Genomic DNA, 23336 nt, shown 5'->3' on the forward strand with positions numbered 1-23336 from the left:
AAAATTTCTGTTTCAGAGGGATTTTTAATAATATATTTTGTGTAATTATGTAAAGCAGTGATTCTCAACTAACAGCTAAATGTTCCAATAAAAACCATTCATTTAAAGAAAGTTATTTATAGTCCTAATTTACTGTTTATTTAAAAAATGCAAGCTGAATTTTATTAAGTTATTTTTATTTTGTACCAAAATTATGATATTCTTAATCTTTATACCTATTGTTTAGATAAATTATATTAATTATTTCAATTTGAACCATCTCTCTTTACTTGAATGACTTATACTCAGTCATGATTTTATTTTCTTCTAATAAATTACTGGGTTTCATTTGTTGTTACTTAGGATTTTTGTATTTTACTTACACTTGGTTATTGCCTCAGATTTTGCCTTAGTTGTTTTGTGTGTTTTTTTGAATTATCTTTAGCAGCTGTTTTAAAAATTATTTTATGCTTGCCTCCTGAAATTGATTGGAAAGCTTCACATATTTTCCTGTGCTATGGAATAGATTATATAACATAAAAAGTGATAGTTGAGCCCAGCCAGTGTGGCTTAGCAGTTGAGCATCAATCTATATGATCCAGAAAATTGAGGTTTGATTCCCAGTCAAGGCACATGCTTGGGTCTCGGGTGCAATCCCCAGTAGGCAGTGTGCAGGAGGCAACTGATCAATGACTCTCTCATTATTGATGTTTCTATGTTCTCTCTCCCTCTTCCTCTCTCTGAAATCGATAAAGATATATTAAAAAAAAAAAAAAAGATAGTTGAATGACTGGAAAAACGTCATACATTTATTCGAACCAAATGTATTCTTGGAAATAAATCTTGGATAACTTCCTGTCTTTAACTATTATTGGTTTTTCCCATTTTATTCTTCTTTAACCAATTATAAAAAATTATATATCTATATTTAACTTTTAAATTTCAAAATGACACTAGATAGACAGCAGATTTTACATTACAATTTTAATCTCTTTGGTATGCTATCTTTGAATTCTCATTTCTGATTTTACATAATTTTGTATGATTAAAGTTATTAGAGATTAAACCAGTATATCTAAAAATAAAAAATCTAAGTTTACTAATTTTCTGCTCTCTAATTCACCAATTTGTGTCTTTATCTTGCACCAAATGATTTCATTAGATTTATTAGTCATCTTTTTTCAAGTTTCTCATATTGACAGCTTAATTTGTTTATTTCTGTATTTTCTTATTCAACAATAATAGCATTTAATGTGATAGCATGTTTGCCTATGTCTCATGCAACACTTTCAATATTGCTTCTTCCCAAATATCCTATTGATAAAGCTGTGGTCTCCTCTTTGATACAAAAGTTATTTAGAAAACAAATTTTTCCCTATTTTTCCATCTTACAAGAGATTAAGATTTTTGGTTAAGATAGTGTTTTTATCTTTATGTATATTTTATTGTAACCATTTTCTATATCGTATCTGTTTATTAAAATTTATTAAGGTTTTTATTATACATATATTCTGGAGTAAGGATATATATGTATATATACATACAAATCAAATTTCCTCTATTATTTTATTCATATTTCTTCATATTTTGTTTATTTTTACCCTATATTAAAGATTAAAAACTGAAAGAGGTATGTAAATGTCTTTCATTACTATTTTTGTTTCTGTTATGCTTAGAAATATATTCTCCTTATTTCTATATTGTTATCTGGTGTAAAACTTTCTTGATATTGGGGTCTTACTGTAGATTGAAGTCTTTATTAATATAAAATGTATTTATTTGACAAATTGTATATATTTAATTTGATTTTGATTTTTCCTGTGAATAATTTTTAGGCTCTTGCTTTCATTTTTTATTTTAATGATCCATTTTATTCAATATTTAATTTAATTTTTTTCCTGAATTCATTTTAAGAGTTTATCTGATAAAAAATGTTATGATTGTATTTTTATTTATTATCCAGTTTTTTCTATATAGTGTCATTTTTAACAAGTATATTTTCTTTTTATAACTGGCATATTTATTACTTTTTTACTTTTGTTGTCTTTTAATGATTTTTTGTTGCTTTTGTTCCCTTACTATTTTATTTTCTTCTCTTTTTGTATTTTGTAATGTATTTTATGATTACTTTCATTCTTTTTTTCCTCTCTGGTCATTTGGAAGGTCTATGTCCTACTTAAATTCTCCTGGAACAAATTCCATTATATTTACTTCCTAAGCATGATTGTGTCCCATATCCAGTCTCCTATGGCTGTAGTCGCAGATTTTAAACACAGATTTTTATCTGAGAATTATGACGGTTATTTTATGTGTCCATTTGGGTAGACTATCATATCCAGCTCTTCAAACACTATAATGTAACTGTTGCTGCAAAGGTATTTCGTAAATGTGGTTAACGTCCACAATCAGTTGATTTAAGTGAAGGAGATTACCCTCGAAAATGTTGGTGGGCCTGATGAATCAGCTGGAGGCCTTAAAAGCAAAATTGAAGTTTTACTGAAGAAGAAATTTTGGCTCAGGATCCTGCTCAAGGCTTTGCAGCCTGCTGACCTGCCCTGCAAATTTCAACTTACCAGCCCTTGAAATGCCAATTCCTTGAAATGCATTTCTTAATATACATTACATATACATATATATATTATTATATATAACCAGTATCATACACACACACCATACTATATATGTATATATATATTTATATATGTATACATTTATTCATTTACATATACAGAACCCTGACTAACACATTAACAAATTTCAAATTTACAAGAACAATTAGAATTTGCCTTATTTTAACAACCATATTTACAGTATTAAATTTAATTTATTTCAATGCTTACCTTAAATGTATAAACTTTATATACTTTTATATAGTTTTTAAATTTTATTCTTATTCTTGAATTTTAGGTTCAGTTTAATCACTTTATTAATTTCTTTTGCCCATTTCTTTTGACTTCTTGCAAAGCAAAGGATATCTTTTTTTTTTCCTCTTTGCTTTCACATGTGAATAGCATCTTACAGAGTGTCCAATTTTTTGGTCATAATCTTTTTTACCTTAAACATGTATTAGTTTTCTACCACTATCTTCTCACCTTTAATGATGTAAAAAGTTCTAAGATCAACAAGCTTTATGCCCTCTTCTGTTTTTCTTTTAATTTTTTCTTATACTATGAGGATATATAGAAATCATTGTTCTTGATGTTGATCTGTTCCAATTAAATGTAACTATTCCCAAGTCTGCTATGTGTATTTCAGTTATAATTTTCCCTATTCTTCCCCCTGTAGTTATTCTGGGCTCTTATTAAAGAGAGCAATTATTTGCATATGCTTTCTAATTTCTGTTTTCTATATCTAATACCTTCTCTTTTTATTATTTTTATCACCTGATCTTTTATTCTGCATTCAAGTAGATTCCACCAGTTTGTTCTTCATATTACCTATTCAGTTTGAGACAGTGATAATTTCATTCTTTATTCCTCCAATATTTTATTAAATTCTTCTATTACCGTCTAAATTCCATAGAGTTCTTCATATACTTCATCTCACTCATCTATCTCTTAACCAGCTATCATTTCAACTGAGACTATTATGGTCTCACCTTATACTTCATCTTTTAACTCATGGAATTCATATATTTAAAGATTTATTGATAGCCATAAACATGCATTATCTAAAATTTACTCCTTAAATAAACTATGTTTCTCCCCTGCCTTTTACTTGTTTTATTCTTTACCTATTATGTTTCAGAGATTTCTAAAACCCCTGTGGGTCCCTTATTTATTCATTTATTTATCCTTGAATTATAATTATTAATCTAAAATTTAATTTTATGTCATTAGGAAACACCAAACAGAAGCATACTAAACCAAGAAATGTATCCGTAACTGACTCTCATTCCTTACCTCTCATTGCCTGAGGCAATGTCAGCCCCAAGCCGTGTCCAGGATTTGTTAGGATAAGCACTGTGAAGCTGAACTTTCCCATAAACCCCTGAAAATAAAACAAGCAACATTCGGATAGAAAAATCCTTCAGAGGAATTAAGGAGACATGAGTAAAACTCGTTAGAGAGGCTATTGTGCAAGATATGTGATATAGACACTACGTATAAGGATGTCCACTTCATCAGAAAAAGAATATTAAGTGCTCTATTTTCAGCAGGTCAAATATATCTCACATGGACATAAAACTTACTCTCTCAAAAGCTGTAGAAAAGTGCATGCTATACCACATCTAGTAATCCAACAGTTGGAAAATAGACCACTTTGATGGCTAAGTAGTTAGATTTCCACCATTAAGTGACTCCACACCATTTGCAATTCTGTTGGAAGTTAACAGGTTTTGATATTTTATGTTATACATTAGATTTTCCAAAAAGCAAGTGTAATTTTATTTCCTGAGGAAAGAGATTTGGTGTTATTAGCTTTGTTTTCAGTGGTTAGACCTCTTTTTTATATTATTACAGATATCAAAGGATAGATCTCTAGCTCCTTTGTTTCAAAATATAATTTATTTCAGACTCATAAATTAAAGTCTTGCCAAGGACATACTTGATGCAGTCCAGTTTTATACCTTCAGGTCTTTCCTCTTACATGTTTTGCTACGTTTTAAAATCACATGAAGCTCAATTCCTCGTATCCTAGTGGTCTAAAACTGTTTTAGGCATGAAGCCAAGCAGTAACAAAATTGTGGTTGTGGGCTCCTAATACACTCATATGAGTATCATCGTATATATTTAAATAGAAATATTAATATTTTCTTCCTGAATTCAAATGATTATCTGCATACCCTTGGATTGGTGTACTCTATTTTGTTGCAAATCATGAATCTTGAACTCTAAAGATTTTATAATTTTTAGCAGAAAACTTTGAATAAAAGAAACAAACACCAGTAGTTTCAAATAACATGCTTTGACTTTTCATCTTATGTGAACCAAAGATATCTCAATTAACTGAAACCTAACCAACAGTTTATGTCTCTGTCCATAATTTTTTCCATACTCCAATTCAAAGAAAAGTCAGAAAATAATAAAACTAAAATTAGAATTAATGGAAATGTAAAAAATACTCTGACATTCAGGACATGTCCTGGAATCAGTATTTCATAATAGTATTCATATATATATATATATGTTTTAGAAAATATCATCATCACCATTATCACCATTTTAAAATTCCATCTTTTTCACTATTGGTTAAGTAAGGTAGTCAGAACAAGGAACATGAAGTAACTGAGATAAATTTCCAACAACAAAAGATTTTAACAACAAAAAAGTTTATTTCCTTAAACTTGAGTTATCTAGAAGATTCATTTGACCAGAAAAGCAGATTTCTTGATCATTCCCAATCATCAAAGGTTTACTGTACAATGACACCATTTCTTATTTGTTTCAAGGAAATTATTATACTTAAAAAGGTTAAAATCTATCATTTACTTATGAGATCACATAATTTTAAGCATGTAGTGAAAAGTCATTTCATTCCTTATTCAATTTAGTATTAGAAAAAATTTCAAACACACTAGTTTGGCCCTGTGGCCAGAATTGGGGATCAAGACTGGCACCCTTGTATACCTCCTAACACAATGTTTTATCCAATGTGGCGCTACACAGAACAGAGTGGACACCACAGACAAAAAGAGATTGAATGTTCCTGTTATGATCCATCTAGTTTATCAACTTAAAAAAACTAAAATATCCTTGAATCTCACATTCTTTAAAAGATAAATAAAAAACATGCATGAAAAATCCTTTGGAAATAATAAAGCACTATCAAAGTATTACGTGGCAAAGGCTACATATTATGGAACTAAGCTACCAAATTTCATATTATCCTAACATGTTTGGTACCATTTTACTGAGCCACTGATATCTTATGCAATTAGCAAGTGAGAAAATACTAGAAATATGATAAACAGCCTCTTATATCTATCCCTTAAAACTGAGTTATTGTGTGGCTCTTACATCGTGATTATACGAGGCCAGTCAGCCACAGTTTCTGTGATCTCCTATAGACTAATTTTAAAGTAAGATTTGGTATTATGGTAGTATCAGATGAAGAAACTGTCAATAGTAAATCTTTCATCTTCTATCACCCTATATTTGATCCCCTTTACCCTTTATTACCCCCCACTCCCATTCCTTCTGGTAACCACCATACTGTTGACTGTGTCTGGGGTTTTTGTTTGTTTTTTTTGTTTGTTCATTTGTTGTTTTCAGTTTTATATTTTACATATAAGTGAAATCATATGGTTCTTAGCCTGCAACATACAGATCATGTGTCATAGAAATGCACACTTGAAACCTATATAATCTTTTTAACCAATGTCTCCCCAACAAATCTAATAAAAACAATTTTCAAATTTAAAAATGTAATAAAAATACATCCATAATTACATAGTATCTACAGTTAATAATGTAGACTCTTAGTCTAGATTTTGGTGCCTGGCCAACCTGCACATGAATCTTAACTTCTGACATTGTACAGCTGTGTGGCCTTTTCATATTGTTCATCTTCTCTGAGTCTTAGTTTTGACATCTGTAAAATAGGCACTGCTTACAGGAGAGCTGATAAATAAAATAATAAATACAAATATTCTAAAAGAGTGCCTGAAATTTAGTAGATGTTCTATGAATGGTACTTTATCACACACATACAAACACACATTTCAGTTTTAATAAAGACTAATTTTACTCTTACCAATTGCTCCTGGGTCAATATGAATTCCATTTAAACGGTTGCAAAAGACTCCCTCTGAGGCTCTAAGGAGAATCAGAAGCTTTTGTTCTTTTTGTAAGGGATTTTCCAAAGTACCTATTTACAGAGAAAACATATCTTTTAAATGAATTTGAAATTAAAAGAGAGAGAGTAAAGTTGTGATTTAATTTCAGAAACACAAATTAGATGCTAGAGAGTAGACTATGTGGAGAAGAGCCAATGGTCACATAGATGAAATAAAAAGAGAGGGGAAAATGAGATGCAATAAACTCTGAAGGGATTTGGATAACCGTTCAGCAAATACTCTTTTTTTCCCCATTAGGGCAGAGTATACCTTCCTGACCTATTAGTATTTAGCCTGATCATGTGACTTATTTTAGCCAATCAAATTTGGGTAGAAGTGATAGCAATGCTAGTTCTGAGTTGATGCTTTAAGTTGCCTGGCAAGTTTTCATCATATCACTTGCAATGATGTATTCTGCCATGAAGGGAGTGTTCCTTACCTCTAGTGCCTGGCTGAAGAAACAAACCAAGCAGATCTGAAGAGATCCGCTGGAAGCAATTCCAACTAAGTCTGGAAGCAATTCCAACTAAGTCTAACATAAATATTTGCTGTGGTATGCCTCCAAGGTTTGCAGATTATTTGTTACACACTATTACTACAGCAAAACCTGGCTGATGCATGTCTATAGCTATATCCCCAAAGAGCTTTATATGCCTTTTAGCATGTAATCTTCACAACAAACCTAAAAAGTAAGTATGATTCTTATCTCAATTTTAAATATTCATATATAATGCAGCTTAGAGGCTAAGAGACTTGTCCAAATTTATCCAACTAGTAAGTAACAGAGTCTAAATTTGAACCATAGTCTGTTTATGCTAAGCGGTTCATTAAGCAACTAATAAGCTATTTTCTAAGCCAAAATCTTTTCGCAGCAAAAGGCTACAATAGACATGAGTTGGGAACTACTTCTGACATTTTTCCCTTGATGTAACCAGCAGAGTTTGATCACTTTTATAGTATGAGAATTCTTTGGGGGATTTGCTGAAATCATGGTACTGAGTATAGACCCAAGAAAGGTTATTTTCTTCAAAAAACATATCTTACAGTACAGAAAATATACAAAAAGTCAGTTTTTTTCAAGAGGCAACTGGTGAAAAGATAGTCTCCAAACTACACACTGGATCAAACAGGTTCACAAAAGACATCTGCTATCAAACAAGACTTTCCAGTTAGAAATTCTTAAAAACATAACCAAAAATGAGGTTGCCCAGCTGTCACTGTGGTTGAGTGGCCTTTCAGGGGGGCATAAAATCATCCTCCCCAGTTGGCACTTCACATATGTGTGTTTAACCAAAGGCTCAATGTGAGTTTGCAGTTTGCTATGTAGCCATTAATCTGCAAGGGACTCCTGAAGCTAGGGCCCAGAGAAGTAAGTAAATCTGCTTAGAGATATACAGTATGTCCAGGGGCAAGCAAGAGTTCGACTCCACAGCCTGTGCTCCCAACGAGATGCCAAGGCAGCTGCTGTTTCAGGCAGGTAACACCAACCCTCAGCCCAGTGCCCAACATATCCTCTGAGTCACAGCCAATCTGTGCCAGAGCAGAGAGAAAGAAAGCAGGGGAAGAGGGAAGGACATTAAGAAAATGTGTGTGCTGTAGCTCTTATCTTGTGGCTGTAAGTCTGTCCAGTAAGCCGGTTTCCAACTGTGACTTCATTTCTTTCACGGAGGGTAGTTTAGATTCTTAGGGGGAAAATGGCCTAGCACTAAACAGATACCAGAGAGAAAGAAATAGGACAGTTTTTGCCCTAGAGATATGTATGTAGCATCCCACAAAAGGAGTTCAGCATTCCTCTAAAATCAGAGATTGAATCAATTATGCAGCCCAAAACTGCAGCACATGTGCAGCTTGCACAGAAAGTCTGGGTGAAATTAGTCAGCCCCCCCACACACCTATTCCCCCTCCACTCCCTCCCCCCACCGTGATCTTGTGTACCTCAAATCACCAGAGTTTGGATTTGTTCTGTGATGTGGGGGACGGGAAAGATGCAGGATGGGACTGAGCAGAAAGAAGGCAAGAGTCACCTAAGAGAAGGGAATGATATATACGCCGCTGTAGCATTAAAATGAAGCGCATCTTAGCTTTGTAAAAGCTGGGAGTGGGAAGCCCTGGGGCTGGGCTCCTCGTTTCATTCTCAACTCCAGGGATCAGAGCAAGGGGGGCTCTCTCACCAGGTGGGCTTTGCTCCTAAATGAGAGTAGCCCCCGCTCACAGGAGGCTCTCTGGAGACTACTGCTCGTCTCTGCTTTTCCTTTTCGAAGCTGCTTCGAACTGCTGGAGACTGTAGCAAAGGCATTTTCAACCTGGACGAACTGAGATGCGCACAATGGAAGGGAAATCGTTGTCACTGTGCTGCTAGGACGTGCCAGGTGTTGACGCATGCAGGATGTCGTTTACCTCTCGCAGCCCCTGTGTGGGTATTGCTGAGGTTCTCATGTGGAAACTGAGGCAAAGGGAGGTTAAGTGACTTATCAGAAATGACGTAGCTAATAAGTGGTGAAGCTGGCTTAGGCTTAGTCAGTACCGTGTTCGGACACGTGCGCACACACGAACAGGAAAGAAGTAAAGGGGAGTTGGCCTTACTTAGTGCGACGGTGGGCAATGGAGGGAAACAGAATATATTCCAGATGCCAAAGTCACCTGGGGAGGGGCAAGAAAATAAGCTCTGGTATAGATAGGGCAGATAACCATTACAATGATCTGAGAAATACGGTACAGATGGATTCCATGAACTTCAAGGGTAAGGAAAGGGAGAGGGGCCTTATATTATTCTATTAACTACATTTCTCTGATGAAATCAAGTATAAACCTAGTTTACACTTAAGCCCACTCCGTCAACATGACCCCCTCCACCTTGTAACTAAGCCATTCACACTGAAGCACTCACTGTGCCCTCCACTCTCTCCTCTGTGCCCGTGACATGCCCCAGGCTTTGAGGTCCCCTCACCTTTGTCATGTCTAAATCTTCATCACACCTCAAAACTTACCCCTGCTGTAATTTATTTCCAAAAGCCTTCTAGGATATTGAACCGCATGCCCCCTTCTGTGCATAAACATGCCCGTGTCCCTTGCTGCAGTCATTTTCCTTCAAGCAGCTTGTCCTAAAGAAACAGTGTGGAATGTGGGCAGACGAAGGCCCGAAGTTCCTCACTGCGGTATCATCTATTTATGATGACACACGTTTGAAAACGCTTTGAAATAGCACACAACTGGAAACAAGTTTGTCTACTTAAAATCGTCTTCTTTTCTCCTAGTTTCCCTGACATGCTCAATAGCTGAGCCACCTAAGTCCCTAAACAAGCCCAAACCCACTTCAGACGCCACTCCCTCTGGGACCCTTCCTTGTCAGCTAAGTGTGGGTTCAGTGGTCCTCTACGGGCCATCACAGCATATTATGCTTTACCCCAATATTTCCACACTGCACCCTGAGTGCCTTTTACCAACTGCCTCCTTCTCTTTACAGTGAGCTAACGGGACACAGACTGTGTATTGGCAGCAGGGTTCATTCATTTTTGTCCCAGAAATGGTGAACTAGGTAATTTTAACCAATCCTCTCCCAGAAAACAATCAGGAAATGAAGAGGAAAACTGAACAGTAAAAAAAGACTCATTTCACCAATCTTATAATAATTAATGGACATGCTGAGCGTCACAGCTTCCAAATAAATAAAGCAAAAATTGACAGCAATGAAGAAATGGATATATCTGTAATAACCGTGGCAAATTAAACACAACTGCTTAAAACATTTTTATAAAACTTTTCTGTACATGTGTATCCTATTTCACAATAAATAAAAATTTGTTAACTGATTATTATGTTCCAAGGACACAAAAGATCAAAAGAATGGAAACTGACCAAAATTATATTTGTTTTTCTGCTTCTCCATGCCATTAAATTTGTTTACAGCTTTATCAATTGACATAAGAAAAAGTGCCTAGCCTGGCCGCGCATGGCTCAGCTGTTGAGCATCGACCTAGAATCCAGGCGATCGGGGTTCGATTCCCGGTCAGGGCACATGCCCGGGTTGCGGGCTCAATCTCCAGTCGGGGGCGTGCAGGAGGCAGCCGATCAATGACTCTCTCATCATTGATGTTTCTGTCTCTCTCCCCCTCCTTTCTTCTCTCTGAAATCAATAAAGATAAAAGGAAAGTGCCTATATTTAATGTAAACTGACCACAATTTTAGACACATCTCCCTAATAAACTTTTTTGCAGGTCCTGTTCACTAAATCCAAAGCAACAAATCGTATTTCTCAATAATTTGTATTTCTGTCCAAGTTAACCTTGAAATTTAATAAATACTGTATCATGATTGCACATGAATGTTAGATTAAGAAATTACCCTCCCCCCTCAAAATTATTTTTACACATTTCTCCTGTCCTCAGGAGTAGGTTATACGGTAATGATTTTGGTAGGTTGAGCTTCTAACTGGAACATAATTATTTTTCCCATGTGTTGCTCTAGCAATTTTCTTCAGAGCCAAGAATCCAGAACATTCTTTCTTATCAGAACTAAACTGGAAAACAGTGCTGAACCAATGAAATTTTGAAACATATTTTATTCTGAATTAGCTTTATTCCCAGCTTGTTTCTGACTCACTTATTCCTAAAACAACCCTCCTCAAAAGAATCTATCACATGTGAAAAAAATACAAAAGAAAAAGAAGAATGGAAGGGCTTCTACCCCAATGAACTAAGACTCTGTTACACTAATGTCCAATTCAGGCTGACAAATGTTCATCATCAATGAGGCCTCTCAATTTTTCAACAATTGATAGACTATGAAGTAAAAGTTAACATAATTTATTAATTCACATACTTTCAAAATGTATAAAAATCCTTAAAACTTCTTAAGTAAGGTTGAGAGAATACGTTTCTGTAAAACCTTGGTTTCTGCCACTATAAAACAGGCACAATAGTAGCATCCTTTTTGTGTGAGAGTTAAATAATTTTGTGCCTGTTAATGATACATGGCACAGTGTCTGCATATAATAACTTGCTTTTCAAAATGTTGACTCTTAGTTGTAATAACACTAAAGAAGTTAGTACAGGTAACACTGGAAAAATAAAAATTAAAATTAAATTTTAATTTGGAAATAAAAAAAGCAAGCTCTTTTGAGCAAGTGATGTCCTGTTCTTAAAATGCTAGAAACTAGACATTTCAAAGGAAAAATATTAGGTGATTGCTTATTTGAATGTCCAGTCCAAGGAACAGCAGAAAAGACAAATTCTTCTCAAACTCAAACACTCATACAAGAGTTTAATAACCAACAAAACAAATCATTCATTCATCTATCCACCTGTTTGCTTAAAATTATTTAGTTTCTTCATGCAAAAATAACTAAAGTTAACAATTATTTATTATATATTTAAGCATTTAGTAATTTAAAATAAATAAATTTCTAAGAAAGTTTTATGTTACTGTGACACAAGCCCAAAATACAGTTTGGAAACACTAATTTAGAAAATATTAAAACATTAAAGTAAAGATGACTAGTGTAAATGTGCTTAGTTAGACTAACTGATAGTCTAACAAGACAGAAGAATTATTACTTGTATCAGTGTTTGGCTTTATATATAGAGAGAGAGAGATGGATAATATGTTTGTCTATCAGAGAACTAATATCTGTAGGAAAATAAACAGACATTTCTATGCTTAATCTTATTTTTGAAATACGTAGTATGTGATTGTTGGATGCCGGTCTTCTTGGGGACTCACAGAAATGGAACTTAGTGTTTCCTGAACTTGTAAAAACAAAGCTTTTACATTTTTTCATTTATCATTAGATAAGTATGATATTTAAAAGTCATATGCCTTTGATGTCAACTTTTTATTTTCTTGGCTAACTAGTAATTTGATTAGAGAACTGTCAGTACATATGGAAACTAATTTGTTGACTGATGATCTATATCGGCTATTTATAAACCATTTATTTTGCAAATATCTATGTACACTTGTATTTACACATTAAATGTGTGGGTATTTTCTAATTGTTGTTAAACTTGAAAGATATCTTTTTTTATTTTTTTAACTTAATACATTATTTTCAAACAAACATCACTACAATATACAAGATGCTCTCTGGCTACTCAATAAGTCTGACTACTGGGGATTGTGGCTTTAGGCTGGAGGTTATATTTTAATCTACACTTTTCTGTGGTTTGTCTCCTTATTACTTAATCATCCAATGAGTTTTACAGAACTGTCAGTTTGGAAGGCAATAAACTGTGTATGGATTTTTCCTCTTCTTTAGGATTGAGAAAGTCCCAGTCATGGAAGCAATGAAAGAAACTTCCATATAGGTAGTACTTCATTTCCTGACAATCAAAGTCATGTGCTAATGATGACCTTAGGCTCCTAGCTACAGATGTGAGACAGACTGACAAATACCCATCATTGGCTCTGCAAAACAATATGTGACAAGTTTTAGGATAAAAACCCAGTCCCTAGCCTAATTACTGAGAGACTGGGTAGCACGTCAAGTGACCTGGTTGGAACAGGCTACAGGAACAGGGAGCTGCTGAGTTCTCAGGGACATTGAATTGTGGGGCATGTCCTTGCTTATTTGGGGATTGAGGAGGGTTCTATTAAGTTCTAAAGACACAAATTAATTATTAGTGGTTATCTTTTTCTGAAACCCTCCTACAAACTATCACAAGAGAATCTTCTATTTGCAATTTTAAAAGTTTGAGATTACAATACTCTCCAAACTAAACATTTAGATTAGTAACATGTTAACATTATTGATATCGAAGATAACAAGGAACACATATTAAAGCATATAAATGATGTCATATCTGAGAAGAGACAGTGATGAAAAAGATGAGGTCAGACAGCTATTCATGAACAAAGAAATACAAACATCTAATAACAAACCAACGTCTATTCTACAGGCTTTGAGTCAGGCATTTTTATCTGTTTTTCTCTCCTAGAGAGATTAAAAATTGAAAATACTTTGGATTTGTACAAAATCACCAACTTTTCCAATATGTTTTTTTTTTAAAGGTTACAATTCCACCGGGACCCTCGTTTTGTTCATTTCCTATAGGGGCAAAAACACTGTAGTCATTTATATATTAACGCTATATAATTCTTTCCTCACAGATGTTGACATTTAAGTATAGGGAAACTGAATGTGTTGAAAAAAGGAGTTGAGCTGAAAGACATGCATATATGACCACTCATTTATGTATACACTAATAAGTCACGGAGCATATTATCAAAAGCCTACTATGCGCTAATTAGTTACTAGGGTTATAAAATGTTCTAACGAAGCCTATTATCTAATATAGAGAGAATATTCATGAGAACATAACAATAAAATAAATTTTATAACAATAAAATAAATGCAAAAATGATGATATGAATGAATAGAATGAACCAGAAGAAAAAATACACTGAAGCCTGCTGAATGGAGACAGAAAAGGCTCATAGTAAAGCCAGTCCTTGGGCAAAGGCTTAAAGGGTGAGTATCTAAGGTAACTAAAATAGTCTCCAATTCTGGTTGTGTTCTTTACCAACTATGAGACCTTGAAACAAATCAATAATCTCTTTGAATTTCAGTTTCCTTATCCATACAAATAGACAGATGATTCACACAATCTCTGAGGTCTGTGATAACACAGTTATAAACTGACTACTGGGAATTTTCCAGAAGTTGTATGATGAGTTGCTAAACTGAAATTACAATCCAGGTTAGAAATTCTGTATTTACAAAGGTCCTGAACTAATTCCTGTCTTGTTAAACTCATACTTGTGAGATTATCAAAAAGTAGCCATTTTCAGCATTATTTGTACTCATTTGTGTTCCTCAATGCTTTAGAGAGCAACAGTGCATAGCTTAAAGCCCAGCCTACATCGTCTACTATTTGCTATTCTCAAGCTACTGTTGCTGCCTTTCTGCTTCACAACTATGCAAAACACATTCCTTCTGCCACCTCGGGACTTTGGCATTTCCTTTTCCTTCTGGCTGAAACCCTCCTGCCCAAATTTTTGCAAGTCTAGCTCTTTTTTGTCTCTATGGCCTGAGGTCACATTGACTCTTCAGAAAGATTTCTACTAACTAATCTATGGTGCCAACATCCACACTCCTTTTTAGTTTCCTTCAGAGCATGCCTTGCCTGCTAAATTTATCTTGCAGATTTATTTTACTATTTCATTGTTAGTTTCCCCCAACAAGAGAATGCAAGCAAGACTCTCATCTGTCTTGCTCGTTTCTGAGTGCTCAAGTCTCAGGAAGAATGCTTGACACTGAGTTAGTATTCAATGAAAGAGAAAGTGAGAGAAAGGGGCAGAGATAGGGACAAATCTGTCCATAAAATTTTGGAAAATCATCATATCAGAGGAATTATTTTCTCCTTAACATCCACGTATTTGCTCCATTTTATCAGCCAAAAGAAAGTTTGTTACTTATGAAAACATATAAAGGTTTTATGATATCATTTTATATTCATTTTCAAACACCAAATATAATCATGTAACTTCCCTGTTTAAAACTACTCAGTGGCTACCCACTGTGATCATGATAAAATTCAAACTCCTTAACACAATATATAAGATCAAGAAGCTTCCTGGGCTACCAATATTCTATAAATCCTACAATCCAGACATACCCATTCCCTACCATTTCATGAAGGTATAACGCTCATCCACAAATATGTGCCTTTTCAGATTTATTCCTTTATCTTTAAGCCCACTCCAGGTCGGAAGTGATGATGCTTCCAATTATGTTTAAACTTGTTTGTCTCCACTTCTTTATCGAGACATCTCTTCAAAGCTAGGTTCATGACTTCTGTTTCTATACATTCAACTTCTCCCACAGCACCTGGCTCGTGGTAGGCAAGGAGCAAACAGATGATGAATGAAAAAATGGGCACACAAGTGAAATACTTTAAGCTTATCTTGTGTTTTATTAGACTAAAGAGATAACCACTGAACAAAGAATGATATTGAGTTTGGCGTTTGTGATGCAGCTGTAGCCCTCTAAGCAAAGCTTTGATCTTAAACTTCCCTTCTCATGCCAGCATTATCATTATAGTCAACTAAAAGACAATTGATACCTTTTGCCAGCACCAGCTGCCTTAAAAGCAGGACCACCAAGAAATAAAATTCCACGATGTTGGGACTTGGATCAAAATGCATCAGATAGTAGACATGCTCTGGCAATGTCCACATCTATTAAGTTTATTTACTAACTAGTGTTATCATCTATCTCATGTTGGGATTTCTTTGGGGTGTGGTAGAATTGGACAGATGGGTTGAAAGTCTTCCTTCAGGCATAATACACATAGAATTGAGCAGATGGGTTCCAATAATCAAACTATAGGCCTCACAAAGCAGGGAGAAAAAGAATACAGCATTGTCTAATAATAGATAAAAATGTAGTCCTGAATGAACAAATTTAAAAATAAGATTTGAAATGTATAAATCAAAACTGGGCAGTGACACAGTGGCACTTCCCTTCAAAGGTACATATTTTCAGGCAACAAGGTTTTGTTATAGTAATAAGTAACGTCAAAAATGAAAAAGGAACAATCGTAACAATGGAAAATGTGAACTTAAAATAAGTTTTCTAGTAACAAAAAAAAGCTCAGTTTTATTTAATACTTCTATCAGTTAACTGGATTAGGATTTTATAGAATATTAAATGAGTAAATGGTATTAATCTGGGAGGAAGAGATCAGAATGCAAAAAGATTTCCCCAATGTGGAAAGATGGATGAAATAATAAAATAAAGGGATATGTAAAAAATATTGTAATTAGATTCCCTAAAGCCCAAGGGAAAACCAAATAATTCCTACATGAGCGTACAATGTAGAGATATGTATTTGAGGTGGTACATAGAAAAAATGTAGAAATTAGAGTTGACAATATAGTTGGAAGGACAAGCTGCATGACACGTCTGGACAAAGAAGTTAGTTTCATCTTCGACTGAATTAATAGAAGAATTGTATCTGTCATGGTAGCTGGAAGCTGATTGTGCTGAAAGCATTCATTTCCAAACCCTGCCCTTCCTTCACTCTGCGCAGCGCCCCAGGCCGCTGCTGACCTGTAAGCACTACAGCAGTGAGTCCTTTACTTGGAGTTCCAGTTAGGTTTGGCCAAAATGGTAGCAGGAACAGGAACAAAGGAGGAAAGAGAGTGAGACCAGGGGATTTACTCCCATAGGGCCTTCCCAGTAATGAGTCTCAGCCACACGAAAGATTGTGCTGGTGTTTATCAACCATCTCCACTCTTCCCCCTTCATCCGGGATCCCAGCATTGACTTCCTTTTCTCAGTCTTTTAGGACAAAGGGTGGTAAGGATGCTCTGAAGTTACTAGCCCTAGGGTATGCCCCAGGCCACTTGGATTTTTGTAAATGGTTTATCAAAATCTATTCAAATTGTCCAATGCAATAAGACATCTATTTCCTGCAGGTACCCTGACAAGCTAACCTTTATTAAACACCTATTATATGCCAACCACTTAGTAGGAGCTGTTATGTTTAGTGGTTTCAGCACCTCTTCGAGGTAGGTTGTGTTGTTGATATATACTTTAACAGATGAAGGAATGGAGGTGTTCAGGGGTTGGCTGGCTTTAGGTGAAATAGCAAATAGATGACCAAGGTGGATGTGATCCCAAGCTGTCTGACTTAGAGTCCATGCTTTTAACAGCTTTACTTGTTTCATCCTGTTCAGAATAAGTCAGGTCTGGTTCTCATATTCCTATTCGGGGCAGCATAGTCTCCCCACCAGCTTCATGCTCTCAGAGTAATTAAACAAAACAAGTAGTTTAGTGACAATGTTAGGAACTGTAAGGAGATCTCGTAACTCTGAGAAATGTGGAGGGAATGCAAATATATAAAATCTTTCCTAAAAGCAATTTAACATATGTATCAAGGACCTTAAAACATGCACTTATCCTTAGAGCCATTAGTTCCACTTATAAAAGTCTGTCCCAAGGAAATAATCAGAGATTTGAATAATGACTTAGTGCTAAGATGTTCATTACAGAGTAAGTTACAAGGACCAAAAACAAAACAAAACCCTGAAACAACCTTGATGTTCAATAATAAGAAAATGCTTAACTAAATTATTATACATGTATGTATTTGCATGTATTCACATAGACATGGAATGCTAAAGCTATTACAATATGTCTTGGAGGGAACATTTGTATACTTCTGGTGGGAATGTAACTTGATACAGCCACTATGGGAAACAGTATGAGGATTCCTCAGGAAACTAAGAAAAATGCTACCTTATGACCCAGCAATCCCTCTTCTGGGTACCTACCTGAAAATTTTGAAAACACTTATTTGTAAAGATATATATACCCCTTTGTTCATTGGAGCATTATTTACAATAGTCAAGACATAAGAAGAACACGAGTGTTCTTCACTGGATGACTGGACAAAGAAGATGTGGGACATGAACACAGCAGAATACTACTCAGCCATAATCAAGGATGGAACACTGTCATCTGCGACAACATGGACGGACCCTGAGACCATCACGCTCAATGAAATAAGTCAGGTGGAAAAGGAAAAGGAACCATATGATTTCACTCACATGTGGTGTAGTAAACAAAAAGCAATAACTGAACAAACAAACCAAACCAAAGGCCAACCTCACAGATACAAACAACGGAATGGTGGTTACCAGAGAGAAAGGGGGCTGGGAGGTGTATGGAAGGATAAGGGGGTCATATACACGGTAACAAGGAGATTTGGCTTCAGGAGGTGGGCACATAATAGAGGATACAGTTGCATTATAAAGTTGTACTATAAAGGTGTACACCTGAAATTCATATAATATTATTGACCAACATTACCCCAATACATTTAATAAAAAATATGTCTTAGAAATAGAATAAGTTGGGGAAATTTTTGCATTGTTAACATAGGTTTCAAAATATTAACAAACTCTATAACCTACATGTTAAAATGTGTGTGTGCTTCTATTTGTGCATGTGTAGTAAAAAAAAGATTAAGACAAGACTGCAAAATGTTCACTGTGATTATCATTTGGGACTGTGAGTGATTACTTGATTTCTTCTATATAATTTTATGTTGCTTTTCTGTATTTTTCAGTTTTGTACAATAGACTGAAAAAATAAAAATTATTTTAAAACACTGTAACTATATAATAATAATAATAATAAATTAAAGTAACTATTATTTAACCATGATTAAAATAATAGAAACTGCATAACCTGAAAAAGAGAAGACTCAAGGAGATGTGAATGAAGAACTGTCAGAGGGAAGGGTGACACTCATCTTGCATGGATCGAAGGATTACTTGAACCAACAGAAATTAGAGGAAGACAGAATTTGGCTTAATAGAAGGAAAACAATTCTAATGGGATTTTTAAAAGTCGGAACAGGTTTTCTCAGAAGGTTTCTATTCTATTTCTTTTTTGCCACTGGAACTATTCAGAAAGAGGTTTGACAACAAATTTTCAGGAATCTTCTTACCGGGATTAAGCTTTGGACAGTTAGTTAAGTCTAGAAATTTCTCCCACCAGAAATTTTAAAATTTGGATGTTACCAAACAACATATCTAAATACTTCCTCACCATCAAAGACTTATTTCTCTGGGGCAAGGTATTATTGTTTCTGGGAATTCTCTTTTAATCTCCTTTTGGAGAGCAAAGTAGAATCCCTCACCAAGTTCAAAAATAGTTCCTTTGGGGGCAGAGCACATGTCTTTTCATCACTGTACCCTTAATGCCTACAACAATTCCAAGTGCACAGTCTACCTATAGTAACTCATGTTTTTTGTTTGTTTGTTTGAAAAAAGCCAATTTACCAGTCCTGGTTAATACACTACCCCAGGCCCACTCCATGGTCTCAACAACATGCCTCACTTCTCAGCTAAAGGAGCCTCCCAGCACCCACTGAGTCTCTGGCTCTCCATTAGCTGCATAGGGAGCCACAAAACATAGCAAAAAAAAAAACAGAGGAGTTCACTGTTTTGGGGGTGGACCAGATGCATTATTTGCCTTTTCCTCAGCTTTCTTCCCTATTGTCCCAAGATGTGGTGGTTCAATGGAGGCTTCTCTCAAGGCATCTCACACAGCCAAGCAAATAATCATGTTTCCTTGAGAAGCTGCGGCCACCTTGTGCTTGTTTTCCCTCTTTTCTCCTTCACTCTTTCCCTTCACCCCCATGCCACGGCTCTTTGCCCCAATAAAGCTTTAGCACATAAGCTTGTTTTCAGGTCTGTTTTCCCAAGGATCTGCACTAGGGGAGCAATTGATATTTTATTGCGATTTGAGCAGAGGATAACAAATCCATCCTATGAGGTCTTCTGAAAAAGTGAGCTAGAGGTAAATTCTCCTACAAAGAACTAAAGGGGGAATCGATCTGTGGCTTGGAGGAGGTAAAAAGAGCCCTGGAATGAGCAGCAGCATGAGGACTCTGGGGCCAGAAACATGGTTTGATGTCAGAGGGTGGACATGAGAATATGACCAACAAAAGTCACAGAAAAGCTTTACTGGTAAAATCACTCCTTGACTTAGCTGTCCCCAAACTCCATTAAGCAACCTGCGGTATGACACCATCATTTTCCAAGGCCTTTCTCACTGAGCTAATTCCCACTGTGCCCCAACCCTCGTGCCTTTTACTCACCGGCTTTCAGCTCCCCGCCTGCAATGACCATGCAGGCCACACTCAGAACGTTGCTTCTGTCCACAGGGAACTCTAAAGTCCCCATCACATAGAGGCCTTTGAGGAATGGAAGATCTGTATCCACAAGGACAGTCCTATCTGCAGAAGGACAAGAAATTGCTCAGACATGGAACCAAAACAAGCAATTGCCTTCTCTTCCCCCGTGATTCCCTCTGCAGTTCTCCAGGAAAGTCAGGAGCTGCTTAAATTGTTACCTACGCCAGGACAGGTACAGCATCAGGGGGAACAAATAGTTTGCCAAGGACTAGGCCTTCATAAGGAAGAAGGGGAAGAAAAGAGGAAGGAGTCACTAAGTTCTGCCACTGCTTAACAAACCAGGTGTTATGGCCAAAAGGCATTGCTTATGTCCCAAACAGCGCCCCAAGCCTACTTTCGTGCAAATGTACAGATGAGGTCCCTACACTTTGTCCCTGCCCCTTAACTTTGGTTGTAGTTTCAGAGAGGTCAAGATAATCACAGACAGGATGTTGGCCTCTGAAGTCAGACTTTGGATATGAATCCCAGCTCTGCTACTTACTGGCTCTATAGACCAACAACTTTACCTCTTTTAGCCTCAGTTGTCTAATCGGTGAAATTGGGATAATAATAAAACTACCTGGTTTTGTGGGCGGTTAAATGAATAAATAGATCTGAACTGCTTAATCAGTACTAGTCAGCCATTCTCAATGCCCTAATTCCCACCATGTGAAGCACAGTGTCTGGTATGTGCTCAATAAATGCTGAATATTTTTATTATTGGTACTGTTGTCCATTAGCTTGGCATGCCTGTAGATCTCATCAGACAACTGAAAACCATTATTCTTAATTTTCCCTTTCATAAAAAGTTTCCTGACAACTTCAGAGGAAAGAATCACTCATTTTTACTAAAATAACAATAGAGTAAAAAGTGAATAAAAATTCTCATTTAAAACAGTAAATATTTTACATATGCCAAAGTATTGTGTTACTTTCTGAGGCTTAGTAGTAATTCGACACAAATTAAATATATCAAATAAATATTTCTGCTTCAATTTCAAGTACCATAATCAGTGACACGTGTAATTTTTAAGGAATTTTGTTAACACAATCTCGTGTTTTATTTCAGGAAACAATGTTCTTAAGGATGCGATCCCCCAGATTAGCCTCTCAAGAGTTGTCTTTTCTAGTTCCTGCTTACTTCCCTAGCTACAAGGCAGCCACACCATCCTGTGGCAGAGACTGAAAGGTTGTAAGCCAATCATTTCCCTTCTACTCCTGGGTTCAGAGTCAGGCCACCTTTTCCAGCTTCCTTTCCAGTTAGATGAAGCCATGTGACTGAGTCTTAGTCAATGAAATGCGGGCAGAATTGAAGTGTGACACCTCTAGGCCTGTCCCATAGATTCTCCTGTATATATTTTCTCTTTTCCTTCGTCTTTTAGTTGGACAGAGCAGTGCTTCTCAAGGTATGGTCGTGATCCAGCAGCACCAGCACCATCCACTCATCTGTCAGAATCAACCTCAGCTTTAGCTCTGCTAACAAGCCATTCTCAGTCCTACCATTGGATCCACCACTCCCCCTGTGGAAATCTCTGTCTCTTTCACTCCCCAATGATAACCCTGTACATTCTTATAACAGAGCACTAAAACACATTATTATAATTGCATACATATTATTGCATGTAAGGAGGCAACTATCACTGGGCTGGTTTCAGTGTAATTATGTTTTTCTCTACTATTATCACTTCCTTAAGTGAAGAGGCCATTTTTTATTTTTTTTTAATCACTAGTATTTATTGTGACATTAAAGACAAAGATGTTAAATAAATGTTGCCCAGATCTGTTGAGTTTAGTTTCCTACACACCTTAAATTCAGGATTTTATTAGTGACTGATACAAAATGAATGATCAGGCTAAACAGATGAAAATAAATGTATATATTTCAATTTCATCTCTAGTACTTTATAAACATTCAAAAAAGAGTGAAATATCTAGAGAATGTTCTAAGTTTAACATACACTTTATGGGTTCATGACTTTATTATGAGTTTAAAAGCAAGATAGAAATTATTTCAAGCAAGCACCTTTGAGTTCTATACAAATGCCTTTCATGTCTTCCAGCCTATGGCCTATTCTACTAATGTTTGGCTGTTGAGTCTGATTGTACAAAACAATTAAATTGCTTCAATAAATGCTTTCACTCATCCACATAGTACTCATAGACACATAAAAGCATGATATTAGCCCTCTTTTGAATAAACTTTTCAGTTAAATTCTGAAAATTACATGGGATTTAAAATTTCCCTTTGGTCTTTATCACATACCCTCTTAGAATAAATTTTTCTTTTAATTACCTCACTCACTCCAAATATACCCCAACACATTTCTCACAAATCACAGATAGCCTAACTATTATAAGCTCTATTAGAATGGAGACTATGGCTGTCATTCTCACTTTTACTTGCTCACCACCTTGAACAATACCTATCGTAGAGTAAGTGCACACGCATGTGTATACACACCCGCCATATGTCAAACCCAAGAGCCATCAGAGGAAAAGAATACAGTGAAGAAAAGAGTAGACATATTGCTCTTTCCTTCAGTGCCACCTTCCCCTTTAAAATTTCCTGGCTCTGCCTATTCACTTTTCTTTTTCCCCTTTTCTTTCCCTGCCATGTGTCATATCTTGTTGGGTGGTAGGCATTCAAAGACAAGTAAGACATGTTTCCCATAATCAAATGAAGACAAGCAAATAAATACAATGCAATGTGAAACATCTGAAATGATAATATACTTTTTCATTATGTGGAGGTTGACCTTCCCTTCATTCCTATCTACTTCAAAATGCCAAGTCTGTTCCTCTTATAGCAAAATTCTGCTAAAATAATAAAATAAAACAAACATAGTGCCCTTAAAAGATTTTTATGAAGGAAGTCTCCTTTTATCAGTATAACA

At 35.6% G+C, this 23336-nt stretch overlaps 1 protein-coding gene across 1 annotated transcript in view; it reads right to left on the reverse strand.

Annotated features, from left to right (window-relative positions):
* The window catches only part of PKHD1 (PKHD1 ciliary IPT domain containing fibrocystin/polyductin), a 386375-nt gene that overhangs the window by 125396 nt on the left and 237643 nt on the right, over positions 1-23336 (reverse strand). Inside the window, exons 53-55 of the mRNA XM_081141333.1 lie at positions 20368-20505; positions 6676-6789; positions 3882-3969 (exon numbers count right to left, since the gene is read on the reverse strand). Of these exons, the coding sequence (XP_080997459.1) occupies positions 3882-3969; positions 6676-6789; positions 20368-20505 (340 nt within the window). The remainder of the gene's footprint in view (positions 1-3881; positions 3970-6675; positions 6790-20367; positions 20506-23336) is intronic.

This window comes from Miniopterus schreibersii (genome assembly GCF_964146895.1).
Source record: "Miniopterus schreibersii genome assembly, chromosome: 6".
Lineage (NCBI taxonomy): Eukaryota > Metazoa > Chordata > Mammalia > Chiroptera > Miniopteridae > Miniopterus > Miniopterus schreibersii.